At 36.9% G+C, this 20,336-nt stretch overlaps 1 protein-coding gene across 1 annotated transcript in view; it reads left to right on the top strand.

Annotated features, from left to right (window-relative positions):
* LOC143247004 (uncharacterized protein CG1161-like) overlaps nucleotides 1–7,728 on the top strand; it is a 28,926-nt gene extending 21,198 nt beyond the window's left edge. Inside the window, exon 5 of the mRNA XM_076494303.1 lies at nucleotides 3,283–7,728. Coding sequence (XP_076350418.1) covers nucleotides 3,283–3,426 — 144 coding nt within the window. The 3' untranslated portion in view covers nucleotides 3,427–7,728. The remainder of the gene's footprint in view (nucleotides 1–3,282) is intronic.
* The last annotated feature ends 12,608 nt before the right edge of the window (nucleotides 7,729–20,336 follow it).

The following is a 20,336-nucleotide window of genomic DNA, read 5'->3' as shown; positions in this document are numbered from 1 at the left end:
TTATCACCCATTACGTTTTGATATAGTGTAGTAGTTGAGATAACTACTAGTTTTATTTTTAAAAAATTACTGTAGAAATTTTGGATCACTATGAGCTTTTGAGTGTCTTGTGTTGTAAGACATGTAACTGTAGATGTCATTTGTTAAAGTACTGAAGAAAAGTGTGGATTTATTTTAACGGTTAAATGTCTGTTCTAGGAGCATGTAAAAGCATGTAACCTCATGTAATTTACAAGTTACCACATTGTATCTTGATGAAAATTGACATCTGTTTCAACTGAAAGTCACAGGTTCGAATCCCTGTCCCACCAAACATATTTGCCCTTTCAGCTGTGGGGATGTTATGATGTGACAATCAATCTCACTATTCATTTGTAAAAGAGTAGCCCATGAGTTGACAGTGGGTGATGATGACTAAGTGCTTTCCTTCTAGTCTATCTTTGCTAAATTAGTGATGCCTACTGCAGATAGCCCTTGTGTAGCTTTGTGCAAAATTCAAAAAACAAACGAGGTCTGTTGCAACAAGGTATTTCCCACTAAAGATTTTATGAAAGTGGCTGTATTCAACTAATCCATGCCACACAAAATGGATTCAGTCTTTTGTCAGCTATATTTTACATAGAATGCCCAGAAATAATGTAATAACAAATGTGCAGTACTTGATTAAAGTACTTGTGATCAGTGTTTTATCATACATAGTTTAGTATCTCTATTCATTGTGTCTCATAAACAGACAATACAAGTTTTGACGTATTAACATCATCCTTAAGACATTTAAATTACAAGAGGCAGTTACAAACCATTTGTACCTTTAGAATTACTCATGTAGTTCTTATTTCTACATCATTTATATACAACATAAAAAAGGTTGCAGTATAGCCAAAAGAAAGTCAAACCATTTGTTGACCTCCTGTTTGGCCAACCCTTTTCTGTATAATGTGTAATATTTCTGAGACAACAATATAAGTTCCTGTGTTTGATAATGGTACTGTAAGAATCTATTTTAACAAAATGATAAAAACCCTGTAACCCAAGCACTTTCAAAAGGTGGGTATTTTTCTTCAAGTTTGCCCCTTAATAAAAGAGGTTCACCTTTCGAAAGTGCTTGGGTAATAGGGTTTGTATCAAGACTTCTTGAACATACGTGTTTTTCTAACATAATGAAAAAATGTCTATTTGTGTAACTTTGGCAAGGTTTAAAATCTCACAGTGACAAAAACACAAAATTATTATTTTTTTCTTAACTTGAGGTGTCACTTATAGAGTACTTACCTATTTCATCTATCATTTCATGTGATTTGTTACAAGGGTTTTTCATGGATACCTTAATTTCTGTGCTTCAGTTTTCTTATGATGATAATGACATTTTGTATCACTTGTTAGCCTACCTTATTAGTCTTACAAGTAACAAAATTTATCTCTTTTAATGATTTTAAAATCTCTATGTCTAGGATTTTCTGTATGTTAACTTTAAAATTACCTGTTAACTCTTCAATTTCAGTTCAAATAATAGTAGTCTTATAAATTACTTTAATTGCACTTAAATGGGTTTCAGCTTATGTAGTAAACTCTTCTTTTTGACAATTAGAAAATTTGCAACCAAAACTTATCACTTTATCTGTCATTTAACATGTTTCAGGAGTTCATGAATTTAATTTTTACAGATCTAACATATGGTTCAAGTAACAGATCTGACTTAGTTTCATTTTTCATTTTGTTATCTATATTGAACAAACAATAAACTCCTCCTCCAAGTTCAATCTGCATTTATCTTAGTCTCTTTAAGTATGTATTCAGACAGTTTCTTCCAGTTGGTTCAGTGTTCTTTATTCTCTGCAGTCACTGACTGGTAAAGTTAGTAAACGTGATTTTCTGGCTCTGTTGTAACTTTTTTTTAATTACTCCAACTTCTGAAAATTCATTGTTCAACACTCTGTAAAAAGTTGGCAGTTATTTAAGTTTTTTTTTTAAGTTGCATTTCACTTGTTCTTTTTTTTTTGCAAATATTCTTGACAAAAACCTCAATGCTCATTTCATAAGACTAAAATTCATGTGAAACTTGTGTAAAACCTTAATTGAAATACTCCCACAATCATCATGTTAAAATATCCAATATAAAATCTTTATTCTAATGTCATGAACAGTCTCAATAAACATACATCCTACCTTCTCTGATGCATTAACATCATTGTCATGAATGTAAAATAACAAGGTTTGGTTACAGACCATGTATACCTTTGGAATTGATCATGAGACCCATGGTACTGCATCATTTACATACAACATAATTAATAAAGGTCATACCACCTCTTTCTGACTTGCTAACCTGAAGCCTCTTTTTTTTTTTAATATTTATGTAAATTTTCTAACATTTCTAGCAGTCATATAATTTAGTTAAATTAAAGTAAGTTTTCTCCCACAGACAACTATGAATGGTAAGACTTGCATGCTTGGCTGGTGAAGAATTTCCAGTTTTGTTATCTTAAACTTTTCACTTGTGTTCATTTATTGTAAATTTTATGTTTATTTTTGCTTGACTGATGTGTACAGAAATATTTCATATTTCATTTTGTAAATACATTTTATTACATAGTTAGCTACATTTATTTTATCTAATTTTATTAATGTTTATAAATTGCAATAAACTGTTTTCACTCTTAAATTTTTGATTGATTTAACATGATAAACCTTAAACATAGGGCAAAATTAATATTTTGTGTTTTCACAACAGTGAAAATCCTCTGTCCATGTTTATTCAATTAATAACAATTCATTTTTGAAACTTCTTGTTTACAGCATAATTTTAAGGACCTGTAAGCACACTAGCTCACACGTTTTTTTGAAATGGTAACATAACAGAAAACTGGTTTATGATAAACGATAAGTCCACAATGTACATATAGATTTCAAATAATGTGTATAATTTGTATAAAGTCTTGGTTTATATTTAGTGGAATAGATTGTAGATTGAACCAAAGTTTTATGGATTAAAAGTTGTTGTAGGTAATTATGAATTTTTAACATAATTTTTGTTTACTTAGCTAGTTCTTTCAGCTAGTATTGTATTGTTAATTTGCAGCTCAATAACGTAAGAAGTTTCTGTACTACTTTTTATATATGTTTATAAATTAGTTGGCCATGTATTTCTGAACTTGTAAAAGTATAATAATTCCAAATTATATTTATCATATTGTGTGTGAATCACATGGATTTTCCAAACCTACTATAAACAGCACTTCTGGAATATATGGGGAAGTATCAGAAGTTTTCATTTTCTTGCAGGATGAGCCAGTTACAATGCACCTGCAGTCTCACACTCCTACTACTACTGTGCTGAACAGAGTTGGACAACAACAAGACAAGTGGAAACGTCGTGTTCAGGAACAGCGAAGACACATTTATGATCAACATACCATGCTAAACTGATGAATCAGTTATGAGATTGATATATTTAAGTAACCATCTTTCACATTGCTACATTCCCAAACTGCAAATTGTAATCTTGTGTCACAACATTTTTAAGTATTAATAATATGTAGTGTGAAATTCTGCCTAGACAATGTACTTCATGAGTAGTGAAATATGAGGTGGTTCAAAGTATTATGTTAAACCTGATATTACCTAGAAATGATCACAAATTATTTGAAATTTCTATTATTTCTTATTCCTTCACTGTGAAGAAACCAAAAAAAAATCATTTATCAGACTGAATCTGTAAACATAAGTTGTGTCTTTTGAGTAAACATGTTCATGTAATGTTTCGGAAGACATGTTTGTATGAGGTATACAAGTCTTCCTGGTCATACTAACTGATGTTGCAAAACATGTTAAGTTGCTTTTTGATCATATTTCTTTATAATAGTAAAATGTAACTACATTCAAATACAAAGTGGATGAATTGTTATACTTCATAAATAATTCAGAATATTTTGTAGTCTGATGTTAAGTACTTGAGTAGAAACATCAAAGTATATTTGATTTATTATTTCAGTTCAAATAATGTCTTAATTTTCAGTTTTGCTTTCTACCCAAGTACTTACCACATTCCACATATTACAAATTGGAACAGTCCGTGATGTATTAAGTGTTAAATGTTCTAGTGTCCACTCATTAATAGTGAACTTTCACTCAATTAAGATATCTAGAACTTTCCATGTACTTGATGGCTATTTATGATCTGATAAGACTACAATATCTAAACAGGCTGTTCTTGCTCTAAATATCTTTGGAAAGTTTACCAAGAAAAAAGGAATAAAAACTAAAATTGTAGTGCACATTTAAGTATTTGTTTAAATCTTAATAGTTTCTACAATGTTTTAAAAAAGCTGAGTAACCAGAAATACCGTTACTGTACATTTTCGTGTGATAGTTCTGATTTGAAGCAAGTGTTTCCAAGTTTTCCATTTCTAGTCTGTTCTGCATATGATGAATGTGTGACAGAAAAAAAAATTTTGTAATCTTCCGACTTTAGTTCCTAAGACTGGTAGTAATTGAATAATGCTTTAGGTGTCACTAAATACATTTAAAAATACCTAAAGCTAGGGTGCCTTTAAATTTAAAGTATGTATTTTTCTAATACTCTAATAATATATAGTATTACATTATTTAAGACAAAATATTTAAATATCTGTATTATTTTATGTACTATGATGCACTTATAAATCAATTGTATCTAAAGAACTCAAATGTTTTACAGTCCTTGCATTAATTGTTCCTAACACTTGAACACTATAAAATAATTAGATATTTTATGATTTCTTATGGATGTTTTTGTAGTGTAACATGTTCATATAGTTTTTGCAATAATTTAATTTATAAAATATACAAATACTTTATTTAAATATTCTTGTATTATATTCATATACTTGCGTTTGGTGTTATGAAGAGAGTAGTGATATTTGTAAGGAAAGTTTTGTTTTGCAATGAATTACGGGGGGTACAAGTCACAAAAATGCAGTTTTAATTTGTTTTATGGACTTAGTGAAATCATCAGACTTTGCATGGTTCATCTATAAAATAATGAGAATTATTGTTTTTCTTTAGCTCTAAAACAAACCGGTGGTGTAAAACGAACGTTGACTTTATTGAGGTGAAATATGTGAGAGTATCATGAAAGAAGGGAGAACCGAATGAGGGCGGCATAAGTGAAGTGAGCCAGGCCTAGGCCCATGGTCAGAATACCCTGGTGGCTGGCAAGTTGATTTAGAATTAACTATACCTGACTAAAATGGCTCTTTTCAGGACTAGGCAAGAATATTGCTTTAGCTGGGATCTACAGATCCAATGCTAGAGTTTTGGCTGTGGGGGGAAACGGGAGTACCCCAAGAAAACCCACTTTCACATCCTGGGTACTGAAAAATTTACCCAGACTGTGCCCGGAAGTAGCTGGGAATAAAAAGAAAAACTGATGGATTATGGCAGTGGTATACATGTGGCTGGATGTTCGATGACTAGGAAACTGCTAGCTGCGATTATGTAGATCAGGTAGGAACTTCGTGTTGAACTTGTGTTCACACCTGCAGCCCATTGGTGATAGAGAAAAAACGTGGTCTTGGTGGTGAAACAACTGGCTGTTCTTCAGGAATTGTTCTTCACTGGTTTGGGATGCTTTGTTTCTTGTAATTTTGGTTTGTGTTTTCTAAGAGATGGTAGTCTGTTTTTCTGTTTGAGCTAACACGTTGATAGTTATCTTGTTAATGGTCTGAGTCTGGCTGGTAGTTGAATTCTGTGAAACTGGAACTGAAGTCTGGCATGATCTGTCACTTTTCTTCCTTGGATTGCTAAATCTTGGCGTGTTGTTACCAGTGGGAGTTGTCTGTATCTGCTTTCACGTTCTTTCTCGCTGGTTCTGGACTCTGTGGTATTTCCGTAGTTTCTCGTTGGAAGTTGTCTGTTGGTTGTCTATACTATCTGGGCACTTTGTTTGACCACGAGTTGAAGGGTCGGTGATGCGGGCGTTCGGCTCTAAAGTGAAATATATGGTAGTAACATCTGTCATGTAAAATACAGTCAGCACTGTACTTCGACTTTGTCACTATCTTCATGAAATACGTAGGTAGATTGGTGTTTCTGAAAAACATTAACATTCGATGTACAGCATATACCTTGGCCTGGATTTGAGATTCTATGGCTAGTTTGATTTCTTCTGGTTGTATGGATGGATTGACACCCCTGAGGAATACTGAGTAAAGACGAACAGGACTTTTGGTAGGGGAACAACTTACTTTAATTTCAGTGTTCCATGGCTAGCATAGATAAACTTGGTTTGAGGTAGTGGCGGGCTGAATGAGAATTCTGCCCCCGCGTAGGCTTCAGGTCCAGGATGGTTTGATGGTTGCCCCTGGCTTCGCATGGGCGATGAACGTGGCGACTTGTAGTGGCATGAGGTGCGACGGTAGACCATCAACAATTATTGGCGATATAACTGGCATAGTTGATCCTTTTGTCTTGAAAAGCATTTTGGCAGAGATATCAGCACATCTTACTTGCTTTGTGACTAGCGTGGAGCTTCTCTCTATCCTTTTTTTTTTTTTTTTCTAGACGGGATTCTGACTTAGAGGCGTTCAGTCATAAAACCAAGGATGGTAGCTTCGCACCACTGGTGGTGTTATGCTTATTAGCGCTTTTATATCAACCATATTTTCCATTGGGTATCATATAATATTTAGGTGAAAAAGACATTGTCTTATTTGCTATTCATTGTCTTGAATAAATTAACCCACCCAATGATACAGGGGTGTATCTCTACAGACTCACACCTCTAGAAATTGGGTTTCAATACCTGTGGTGGGCAGGTTACAAATAGCCCATTGTATAGCTTTGTGCTTAATTCGAAACACACTAAAACCAATAAATCAAAACTATTTTTTCTCTGATCAGATTTACCATTATAATATGCATTAGAAGTACCAGTTCAGTGAACCTTTGCTGAGTTTCTAAAGGTATCACTTGTGGGTGATCTGAGTGGACAGCAAATGCAAAGTGTGCTATGTGTAGCAACTGTCCATGTAGAAAAGAGAAAATAATGTCATCAGCATTTTCAGACTGTGTGAATATTATGAATTACTCGTGATTCTGGTTTGTATTCATAAGTCTGCTGATAGCTGTAGATTAATTTCTGCTTCCTGCAGACCCCCAGTGGTAGAGCAGTATATTTGTAGACTTATAATGGTAGAATCAGGGTTTTGATACTCATGGTGGGCAGAACACAGAGTGCCCATTGTGTTGCTCTGTAGTTAATTACAGACAAACAGGTTCCTGAAATGATTTTATTTAATATTGTTAATTGGTAAGTTAATAAGAATGCATTAAGTGGTAGTATAACATTTTTAGTTTTGTTGTATTATTTTCTTATTTGTTTTGCTTTACCTGATTTAGTGTTTGAATAGCTCAAAATCCTCTCACTCAGTGTTGTTTGAATCATGAAATATCTTCACTGATGGATAAAATTGTCATGGAAAGTTTAATATTAAGTGTTGAAAAACTCACAAGATCCTGCATTTGTTTTGAAGTGTATGAACCCTCCTATGGCCTTGAAGTGGAGAAAAACATTTTATACCTGCCTTTGGTCTTAGAGAAAAGAAATTTCTGGCCCAAAAATGGCTGTGTTCATTAGCTATTGTTAGTCTAAGAGTATGTATATATATGCCCCTATCTTTCTTGTTTGTTTTTGTTTATAAAAGATACTTACACTCCAAACATATTTGAAAATAAAGATATGCATATGTTGTCTTGATCTTTGCTTTTACGAAAATGGACACGTACTCTTTAGACCTGCATTATCTGTTTTAAAAAGAATACAGGTACTGTGTGAACTTGCATCTATTTTTAAAGTAACAATGTTGGTGTTATACTATACATAAAACACACAAATGTTGTTTATTTAGACTGGTGTTATATACTGTGAAAATTCCTGAAACACTGAAGAAAACTTACTAAGAAGATAATGGGTTAGAAAGTACACACCATTTATTCTGTTTATTTCCAGGACATCTCAACTATCCCTAACTTTGAAGACTTAAAATCAGTTTAACTCTTTGTCAGTCAGGAAATCAAAGCAATGTGCTCTTATTTCATGAAAACTTTTACCTAATAATAAATTAATTGGTGGTATTACATTTTTAGTTTTGTTGTATTATTTTCTTATTTGTTTGGCTTTAGCTGATTTAGTGTTTGAATCGCCCAAATCCTTTCACTCAGTAACCCAGGAAAAACGTTGCAGAAAATCAAAAGATTTATTGTGTTGTTTTGAGTTCGTTGTAAAACCTTTTAAGAATGATACATTTAATCAAGCTAATCCCTTTAACAAGTAATATGTTACCAAACCTTCAACAAAGATGCACCCACGAAACAATACCAAATTAAAATCCTTTAAATGAGCTGACAAAATTAAAACAAAGAATACACTTTAATGAGCAATAAAAAATCATTTGTATGCAGTTCTCTGTTCTATAAATAAAACTTTTTTCTGAAACACACTAAGTAATCAAAATAAGAACACAAACTCTTCACCATCTCAGGTACATGCCCCAATAAACATACACATATTCTAGAGCAATTCGCTAAAATAAAAGCATTATCTACTACAGGCCTGACGGGGGGTTCGTTATACAGCAGTGAAATGGCGATAGTGTAATATCTGTGAATGGCAGCAGATTATCTTCTAGCCACCTGACTGAATGAGCTTCAACATCGGTTGTTTTCATATTTTGGTAGTGGGGATGGAGGACAGTTCTATCTTTGCTTGCAGCAAACCCCTTAACTGTGAGTGTTTAGTGAACCACTCTACGTCTCTCAAAGTGGAAGCACTCTCAATGATAGTGATAGTAGCGGTTGCCATCTTTGTTGTAGAAGGCGACTGAACTACTGCAAGCTTCTTACTGAAGGATAGCCCCCTTGTAATCCCCTTTCGATGACTACAGAAACTTAAGAGCAAACGTTGTGGCAGCTACAGGCATATATCTCCTTTGTGATTAATTGTTCAGCAATGCATTTTCATCCACGACCTCTGCTGAGAAGAAGCTAAGCTGGTTCTAGGCCTATTGAGTGCCAGTTACATTTGAGCAGATTCTCAAAAGTAATCCTTTGTGTATTGACTCTTCATTATTCATTTGTACCTTAAGATCTAGGCACTAAAACGAGGAGGTTCTGCAACTGGCATATTATAAGCAGTAGAAACAGGTTAAGAAGTTTATCTTAAATATGAAAGGTTTGAAATAGATTGCAAATGTAAAGGCAAATTAACTGTGTTTGGTCAGAAAATCTTATTGACTGGTTATTTAGCGTTTATTGGCGCAAAGCACATGAACTACCTGCGCAAACAACCGATAAAAGAGTAAACTTACTGAAATTCATAAAAAGGAGTCCAGTTTTGAATTAAACACTCGAGAGTTACTAAAGCCAATGGCCCCTAAGACTTTAAAACACAACTGAGGTGGACAGTGTCACTATTGTCAAGAAACACTGTTAAACGTCAAGGGTGAACGCAGGGTAAAAATATGTTTAAAAGGGTGCCAGCGACCTCGATCGTAACGACGGCATGGCATTGAAATGGGGGCTATTGTGACCTGAGTGTCATACAGACCACACATTGGTGTATCAGGACCAGGTAAAAGAAATTGATGAATTAAAACACTGGCCTCCCTAAACAACGTCCTCCTCCTGATCCTTATGGAAGTAAGACAGCCAAAGAGCATTTGATTTGGAAAAGCTTATCACAGTGATTACTCCAAATCGACTGACGCAGAGCCAAGCCTTGAATTCAGGACCGTATTTCATGTATGGAACAGGCACGGTGGTGATAATACCAGAGCACACAGACTCAGCTGCGATGTCAGCGAGATCGTTCCCGCGAATACGGACGTGGTATATAGATGAACTGGATGAAAGTAGATGACAGCGAGAAATGGGCCAGTCGGTTTTAAATAACGACGAGAATTAACGTGAAGTGGTTCCAAAGAGCTAAGTGAATCAGTGAAAATATTACAGTTTGTGTACGGCATAGTTTCTACGTGATCCAGGGCAAGAGAAATGGCATACAATTCGGCAGCGCACACAAACTGTTGAGGATATTCTCTGTGCAACCACAAGAGACCATGGTAAAGCCAACAGAGTCACCTGATTTCGAGCCATGGAGGGATGATTTGAAAGATGCTTAGCAAATAAAAGACGGTATATCTAATCGCGAGTATTCGCTTTTTTCAGATGACTTAAAGGTCATATTTGGGGATGGTAATAAGCCATGGTGGGATGGGCTGAACAGTAGATACACTAATGTTATCCAAGGACAAACCTAATTCATCCAACTGCACCTGGATACAAAGGCCAACAGGAACAATAGTAGACCATCTATTATGAAAAAGCATGACCCACTGACGAAAAACAAATCCCAGGTGGGATGCTGTGATAAGGATCGAAGTTTAGCAGCATACGGAAACGGCGAAGGTATAGAGGAGGTTCATGAGACTCGGTCTACAACGTCTGGACTGAAGAAGTGCAGAAGGCCCCTATGCAAAACCAAAGCTCCTGATGGTGAACAGGTTCCAATATCTTCAAGGTCGAGGCCCTGGCAGAGCCATAGACTAGCGACCCATAGTCTAGTTTTGATTGAATAAGAGCACGATAGATTTTTAGCACAGAACATCAATCTGCTCCCCACTAGCTGGAAGAAGAGACATGGAGGATGTTCAGTGCCCTTCTACACTGGACACGAAGCTGCTTGATGTGTGGAATAAAGGTCAGGTTACTGTCAAAGATAAGCCCCAAGACCTTTGTCTCGGGAAGAATAACTTCTAAGGGACGGAGCTCGGGATCTGGGTACATACCCCATTGCCAGTAGAAGTGCATGGAAGCGGTTTTGGAGAGAAAAAGGTAAAACCAGTTGCAGTTGTCCACTTTAGTAATTGATTGAGGGCAGACTGTAGCTGCCATTCAATAAACTTCATGCTCAACAACTGACATGAAATGTGGAAGTTGTCAACAGACCGTTTGTAACTGTAGGAGGGAGTTGTGCACTGGTGGTATTAACCTTTATAACGAAAAGCATAACACTCAAGACCCAGCTAGAGTGATTCAAAGTTCTTGTGGGAAAGAACAAGAAAGCATCGGACCTGACGTGCAATCGCCAGTTCATTAAGAAACGTTTTAATAAAAAGAGGTGAATGGTTACGCAACCCCTACGAGTTGACATCTCGCAAGATGTCATACTTCCATGTTGTACCATAAGCTTTTTCAAAGTCAAAATATACAGAAACAAGATGCCACTTGAGAAAGGCTTCCTGATTGACATTTCAAGTTGAATCAGGGGGTCCATGGTGGAGCATTGTTGTTGGAACCCACACTGAGCAGGTGATAGAAGGTTGTTTGATTCGAGAAACCAAACAAAACGAGCATTAACCATCCTCTCTACAATCTTAAAAAGACAGCTTGCCAAAGCAATTGGACAGTAGTTCGAAGGAATCTTGGGATCCTTCCCAGGCTTAGAAAAAGGGAGTACAATTGCATGGCACCAAGCTTCAGGAAAACGTCTCCTGTCAGATTCAGTTAAAATCAGCCAGAACAATAACAAGAGAGGCAGGAGAGAGATGGCGCAGCATAATAAATATCATTGGGTCTAGCTAATGTACTGCCAGACCAATGAAGAGCAAGCTTGAGTTCCACCCAGCATAAAGGGGCAGTTATGGTCATAAAAACGATCAGCGCAAAAGGAAAGAGGTGACTGCTCTGCCCATATCTTGATGATTAAGAAGGTGGTGAATGAAGTAGAAGTGCTAGATGCACGAAAAATGTTTTCGCCGAAAGTATTGGCGATGCTCTGGAGGTCAGTAACTTCTTGGTCATCAGAGAGCAAGATCAAAAGGGGGCAAAAGTATAGTGTCCATTAACCTTACGAATCTTGTCCCATATGACTTTGGAACTGGTGATAGAACAGATGCCAGAGGTGCATTTAATCCAAGAATTCTTCTGCTTTTCACGTCTGAATTTCCGAGCATGTACACGGGTGCTAAAATGGAGCACGGTTTAAAAATGTAGGATACCTATAAAAGGTATCCCTAGCTCATTTTTGAGCTTCCTTGTCATGTGACAGGCAGGATTTGACCAAGGATGAAGATACTGTGGGAAATGTGTCAAGGTTTTAGAAATACACTGAGCAGTTGCTAGATAATACAGTTAGTCACTGCTGCCACGTAGTCGTCTATCGATGGGTTACAGATGATGGCAGGATCAAGTTCTGAAAGAGCAGTGGAAGAGGGCCAGTTGGCCTGGTCCAACTTCCATCCAGGAACGCCTATTGGATTGCATCGATTACAGCCAGTTTCTCTCAAAATGATCACTGTCCCATGGGTTACTGTCAACTCTCAATGGAAAGTAAAAGAGAGCAGACAGAAAAATCAATAGCAGTAAAGGACTGACTTGACTAGGTGTATGGAAATAAGTAAAAGAACCAGTGATGAAGAGAGATAGGTTGTGATCCAAGAGCACTTGCTCTATGGAATGACTAATCCTATCAATATCAGTACCACTACCACTGCAGAGGGAATTATGACCATTTAAATTCTCCAGGGTTAAAAAGGGAGACGTTAAGTGTTCAATGAGGGCATCAAGGTCTGACTGATCCTAGGTCTCTTCAGGAGCCAGGTAGGGAAAACAAATAATGATGGTACGACCCAAAGAACCACGAGTGGTTACAGCCTCCAAGGGTGTACAAAATGGCAATGACAGGGTGAGCACATGTTGATCAACCAGCAATCACACCCCTCCATACATTTGTCCATCAAACAATCTTTCATTTCTGTACAAAGAAAACCGCTGAAGGGTGACTTTACCAGCAGGTTTCAGAAACATTTCCTATAAGGAGACACACAGAGGATAGTAAGAACCAATCAAATCCTTAATGTCATCTGTATTTGAAGAAAGACTTAACAGTTCCACTAAATCAGATTGGTCATTTTTATTTACGTGGAGGAGAGCATGGTGGGGAGCCCTTCTCTTTTCGACCACTTTGTTTTTCTTTATTGGACAAAGGTTTATTGACCTCCATGGATCATGGCCTGGGCCAAGTAGGCAGGTCTCTGTCTGTGTACAACAATTCTAGTGACTGGAGGTGTGAACGAGTAGTCATTTTACTTCTCAGGACTGCAGAAGAGGATAGACCCGCGAAACCAGTGAGGTTCTCTAACTCAGTAATATCCCTTAAATTCCTCTTAACCATAACTCCTCCAGAAGAATTAAAATTGTATGGGAAGTAATCTCGATTGGTATATTCCCAATGACCTTTGATTTCAAGAGCAGTTTGGTGTGTTGTAGTGAAGATGTTTCGACCAAAATGTCTCCAGAGTGCAACTTCTTTACTGCCTTTGGGGAGCTAGCAAGCCCCTTTAATCCATTTTGAATAAAAGAGGGGAGACATCTGTCGTAAGGATTTCTCAGATAAGAGATGAAAAATTTGAAATTAAGGTACATAATCTTACTGCAATGTTGATTGTACAGCAGAGTCGTCCATCCATGGTCGTTTTCCTATCTTTTTCAATTTTTTTCACTTTTATATTACTTTTCCAAAATTAGGGTATCCATAATACACTGACCCACCCATCATGAAGCCCTACGAGGGGATGCACTACAATGCCAAACAAGGACATTGCAGTATTGCCAGGGTTTCGTGAGCACTATACTATACCCAAACACCAGTATCAGACACAAAGCCCATTCAGTACGTCCAACACTAGTACTTGGTTGACCCGAGACAAAGTGGGCCAGCCGATTGACCTTCAAGAGCCACTCAAAGGCCGTCTACAGAAATTCAAGGCCAAAGTGTGGTGTGTTGGAGCTGGACCTCTCAACCACCAGGATCCTCTCCTCCCCTTCATGGGTCAGTCACCACGCACGGTAAACACGTAAGTAGATGTTTGGATCCCAGAGGAGCTAAACTGGAGGTACAAAACCTTCTCTCCACCTCGAGGGGCAGAATTCTTATATTAAAGTTGTAAAAGACCTAGTTATATCAACACTCACTCTCCTTTAGGAGTAGAGTGCTGAAACTATTGCTGTGGTCAAATGAAATGTCTACAGGTTTACATGCACCCATGGATGTCGCCTGTCCAATTAGGCTTTGTTGTGTCTCATGGTTAGCCACAATTCAGTTGTGTTCTCCACAGTCGTTGTCATTTCTACGAAGATGGCTCACAGCTATTCTGTGTGTGTATGTTTTCTTATAGCAAAGCCACATTGGGCTATCTGCCGAGACCACCTAGGGAAATTGAACCCCTGATTTTAGCGTTGTAAATCAGTAGACTTACCATTGTAGAACTATTCTGGGAGTCAGCCACATTCCTTCCACTACTGTGTGGTTTTCATACAGAAAAGAGCCTTGCTTCCGTAGGAAACAATGAAGGTAAAATTGTAAGCACTGATACTCAATTACATATCAAAAACTAAACGAATATACTTAAAACTGCATAGACAACAAAATTAAAATTAATAAGTTGAATACTCACTAAAGTTAAATAAAAATATCAAGAAAACTACAAAGGGCGCTATCTTGAAACATCCCCCTTCTTCAAATAAAAATTTAAAAACAAATAAACGACTTAGTGCTTGTTCAATCTATTATTTACTTTTAACATAAACAAAACTAGGTTGACCATGATGCTAGCATTGAAATTCGTTAACATTAACATCTGGTTTCCCTTTTTGACTCTTTTAAGATACAAGTTAGCCTATTTATAGATAATACAAAATGTTTCCACACAGATATTACTATGTCTGAGATGTTAAGAAAATATTCACAAAACTATTTTCTTCCAGAAAAATTTTAAATTCACGATTGAAAAACATTCACTTGCAAATAAAACATTGATACCTTGAGGTCTTAAATTGCTAATTAATTCTTTCACTTCAATCAGAGCTTGCTTACCAGTTGCGTTTTTAGTGAATATTTTATTCTTAAACAACACTTGAGAATGCAACAAAATACAAACTATTCCACTTAGATTCAGTACAACCCGATTTGCTGACTGAGAACACAAATGTTACTAGCTCTACATAAAAGTGTTACAGAATATACTAATAGATCCTAGTGAGCACTCTATGCAAGGTTTCAGAAAATTCACAACTCAACTGGATAATGAGCATTCTTTACAAAGCAGTGGAAGATTGCCTCCATGCAGAAAAGTGCCTAATAAGTAAAGGTTATAACTCCAGCAGATTTTTGGAATTCTTTATTAACAAATTGATGATGTTCTAGGCATTGCATCTGCCAACACTAGCCATCCCAAGTATGTAGTATTGAACACCTAATAACTGGTATTTTGCCCCCTCCTCAGTGGCACAGCAGCATGTATGCAGACTCTCACCACGAGGAATTGGATTTCAAAACTGCGGTGGACAAAGCAGAGATAACCTGCTTTGCAGCTTTGTGTTTAATTCCAAACAATCAATCAACTGATATTTTATAGCTATAACATTGCAATATTTAGCTTAGCCCGGAAAAAAAAGTCATAAACCATTTTGGTCCAGTTGATCTTATGATCAGTAACCACCCTCAGTAACAATCGAACAATAGTTATAAAATCTATTCCTTACATTTTGTTGGATAGTAACCCCAATAAATTAGAAAGCAATGATTAAAACATTCTTAAAGTCTTTGAGTTACTCTGCTGCTACTAATCAAGATAAAATTATGAAATGTAGTGCGTACCTTGAACATTATTTCAGAACTTCTAAAGCAAGTATTACTACTTCTTTTTATTCACCAATCTTGTAATCAATGATTGTCTTAACTACTTATCTGGCAATTCTAGTCATACTGATGAAGAGGGCATCATTGGCATCATAGGAAAACCACCAGGACTATCCTGAATTTTTCAGGTTCTTTCTCATGTAACTCATCACACATAGCAACATAAATATCTTTCGGTCCTCCCCGCTCTAGCTGAGTTGATATGAAATGGCACAGTACTCTTTTTATCCTCCAGTTCACATTCTCAACCCCTGGTTCCTCACCAATTCATTACTCGACAGGCACATCCATAATGCATAGTCACGACTTGTCAATCTATTGCATGTGCTTCCCACACTATGTAGCAACTATATTTTATGTAAATGAACCAATCATCAATACATTATCCATGAAGACCGAGTATTTGACCCTTATTTATGAGCTCTGCTGACCTCTCAGAAGCGGTTGGAGCATTACACAAGTTGAGTGGCATACAGGCTATCTCAGCTTTAGTCGTCCAGCTTGTCTTACTAACATTGGAAGGCAGGTATTGTGTTTGAACATTTGATATTTTCCATTTCATTCAGATATTCACCAATTAATTCTAACAGTAAAGCTCGACACGTTACAGTGTTCACCTGTTGAGAATCAACAAATAGCTTGCATATGTTATCCTTTTCCATGACAATTACTACTTAAAGTAACTCTGCATTCTCTGAAGATTGCATAATTCTCCATTCTGTATTTTAGCACATGATAAATCCCTAGTACCCCAGACAAGTTCATGAGATACTTATTCCATTGGACAGACATCTGCATCTATTTGGTAGCAAGACCCAATTAGCTATCTGATACCACAAATACATTAGTGTATTTGACAATAATATAATTAAGCATTCTCTAGCGAGATAAATTGAGATTGCCTGCACAATCCTAGCCAGTGATCACAAATGTAATGGTAGATAGTTACAATTAATAGTGATTACCTCTTCTTCACTAGCTATTATGATGACCATTCTAAGGGGAAGCTGGATATTCAACTGTCTCTAATCACAGACAATCATTGGAAATACATTCCTACCCAAACAGGTCATTATCCAGCCTAGCATGGCCAGGTGGTTAAGGTACTCGACTAGTAATCTGAGGGTTGCGGGTTCGAATCCCCGTCACACCAAACATGCTCGCTCTTTCAGCCGTGGTGGCGTTATAATGTGACGGTGAATCTCACTATTGGTTGGTAAAATAGTCCAAGAGTTGGTGGTGGGTGGTGACGAATAGCTGCCTTCCATCTAGTCTTACACTGCTAAATTAGGGACGGCGAGCGCACAGTCTTTGTGTGGCTTTGCGCGAAATTCAAATCAAACCAGGTCATTATCTGAATCAATGTTCTCTGCCTTCCGATCAAGAAAATTTCAGGCATTTACCTTATAAAACACTTAAATGTTGAAGTAAACCACATATGTAACAAGCCCTGTATATATGGTTATGATTTTACTTTTCTCAACATACACTCATGCTAACTGCTGTTCTTGGGTTCACTCTGACCAGCAATGAGATTTTATGTTGCACAAAATGAAACTGATTTCTACAGTATTTTATTATTATCAAAATTCATATGCCAGAAATTAGGTCACTAATGATAATTTCGTCCTGTTACTTACACAACCTACATGTAATCAGAGACGTACTTCGCCAGCCACATCTAGTTTCACAATTTGCCGTGATAAATGTCAGATCAACTGCCTGGAGTGATGGCTTCCCTCATGACACATGGCAATATATATCATTGTCTTTGCCACTCTTATATCATCAGCCAACACTTCCATCCTTTGTTCTCGTTTCTTCATATTCACATATGAAGGTCTGGCCATCCCTGCTTGAGCAATGCTTACCACCACCTTGCAGTGAATGGAATGCTGTCTATTGCATCTCCCCGAGCCAGTGACCAGACCTGATGTAGGTTCCTATAGTTCCTGGAGAGAAGGTAGCAATAGTTGCAACTCGTTCCAACTCCTCGTACACCAGCTATGCAGTTGGGCAAAACATATTGCTTCACCCATCTTGCTGCATGTGAAGATAAAGACATTTAACCCCACAGTGATCCCACTGCTTAAATGCAAAACATTCACTTAGGCCCTCTCTTCTAGAGCATCATCTAGTTGAAAATATCATCAGCTTTGGCTTGAGCACAGGCATTATGGGAAGTCCAGGATGATCTGTCACATTTACTGAATACTTTTACTTCACTGTCACAATGTGTCAGTAACTTTTATCATCTGTGCTTGAGAAATCTACAGTAGCCGTTGATGCGAGATATTGCTTTATTGCAGTTTTATCAAGTTAACACCTTTAACCTTATCATGATACTTAGAAGTCTAAGTGTTGCCACACTATTACTGAGTCATTGTGATCAATGTCCACCCGAAGTTTCCTAATCAATTACTGGAGTTACCTACTAGAGTAAAGAGCCCATTTTGACTAGTAATAGCATATGGATCTTGTTGAGACTGCCCCAGTCAGTCTTAAACCCACCAGACTTCACCCTACCATGATGTTCTTCAACCAACTGTGTCTCGCACACGCTGAGGTCAACTGTGAGCATACTAAGTAGAAATAGTTATTCTGAGATGTGGCTGCAAGATGTTCGTCAGTGACCTATGCAGCATTCGTAAAAATTCAATTAGACCAGATGGTTCTTTCTGGCAACCACTCACCTCCAATTGTTGATTTTTCTTGACGATAAATCCATTGCTTTGCTCAAAATACCATTTTATAGCAAAGATTAAAATCAACATTACAAAAGCCTGAGAAAAAGATACCTCTTCATTAACATTACACTGTGTAATAAATTTTGTTCCTGGATAGTATGTGCTATTTCTTAATTGCTTATGTTGTAAAAATACATAAAATGGCCATTATTCCCTTCAAACTTTGCTTTTGTGACCTGAATAATGAAATTTAGGAATTAACCTATTTTCTATGTAAGAACGGGCAAATTTGCACATTTTCATTTACATAAGGTCTGAATAAAACAACATATGAATCAAGATTTACATTTATATATACTAAAGATGAACAAAAATATTTAGAAGACAGTAGTTTTTCGAGATTTGCGACTGTAATGTAAATCGCTTTCACATATTAGCCCCCAAATATAGTCTCTCATCATGTTTTCGTTATATGCTCCTTGGTAGCAGCGTTCAAAGTCCAGTATATCTTGGTGGAAGTACTTGCCTTGCTCCTCTGAATATGCTCCCATGTTTTTGAATTTATCAGGATCAACGTCAAGGATATGAACTTTCAGAAACATCCTGCAGCCCATTTTGCCGTAGTTCTTCATCAGAGCCTCAACCAGTTTCATATACGTTTCGACCTTGTGATTGCCCAAGAAGCCCCGAACCACTGCGACAAAGCTGGGCCAAGCTTTTTTCCTTCCTACTTAGCTTCTTCGGGAATTCTGTAGACTTCAGGATTTTCTTTATTTGTAGTCGAATGAAGACACCAGCTTTGAGTTTTACCTCAGACAGCTTAGGAAAGAAGTCTCGAAGGTACTTGAAGGCTGCAGACTCCTTATTAAGAGCTGTGACAAATTGTTTTATAAGACCCAATTTTGTGTATAATGGTGGGAACAACACCTTCTGGAGGTCCACTAGTGGCTCACACTTGACATTGTGCCTCCCCACAGAGAACTCGGTCAATTGTGGCCAGTGCTTCCTTTGTAGTGCACTGCGGTGTCCCTGCTGTCCCAAAGGCAAAGATAACAGGGAAACTTGGTAAAGCCTCCTTAAAGACCCATCAGGAATGCCACCATTGTGAAGTCTCAAATAACCTAAAAGCCTTACTCATCATACTTCAAGGCTTCTAGCAAGGTCTTGATGCTGTTGTATTCCTCTTTGAGGTGCACTGAAAGATACTTAAATTTTAAAAGGTCTAAAATTCGTAAATATAACCAAGCAAAAATTGTTCATCTTACCTTCTCGAGTTTTTTTTTTTTTTGTTTTTTTGCAGTGCTTGCAGGTAAAATGAGGGGCACAGGGTTTGTCTTGATCCCCGACAGGCATGCCGAAATATGCCTTGTAAGCTTCATACATTTCAGCAGATGCTGTCGCAGAGTACTTTTTCGCTCTTGTCTTGATAAATTAGCCACTTAATAGCAGAATGCTTGCAGCTTCTTCATGTCATCTCTGATAAAATCAGATAGGTCTGTGTGTTCACTTAGGCAGCTGGAACCAAACTAAAGTGGTGAGCCCCTACATATATATTATTGTGGAAAGTTCTAGAAAATTCTAAAAGTTCTTGAAAATTCTCGTAAGTTCTACAACATTCTAGAAAGTTCTTCAAAATTCTTGTAAGTTCGAGAAAATTCTCTATCAGCTACTCAGCACTGATTCTACCTGAGATGTTCTGGGAAATGGGTAAATTTGAAAATTTCATTACCTAGGTCACAAAAGCAAAATTTGAAGAGAATAATAGGTCTTTTCCATTTACTTTAGGCATAAGCAATTGGAAAATAACACTTTCTGCCAAGGAACAAGAAAAAGTAAAAAGAAATTGTTACATAGTGTTATCAGAACATCAAAATTTCTCTTACCCATCTACTCTATGGTGTTTTCGGTTTACC

The sequence above is a fragment of the Tachypleus tridentatus genome, chromosome 1 (assembly GCF_004210375.1).
Source record: "Tachypleus tridentatus isolate NWPU-2018 chromosome 1, ASM421037v1, whole genome shotgun sequence".
Classification (NCBI taxonomy): domain Eukaryota; kingdom Metazoa; phylum Arthropoda; class Merostomata; order Xiphosura; family Limulidae; genus Tachypleus; species Tachypleus tridentatus.
Note: the sequence above shows the minus strand (reverse complement) of the source record. Positions and strands in the feature narration are given on the sequence as shown.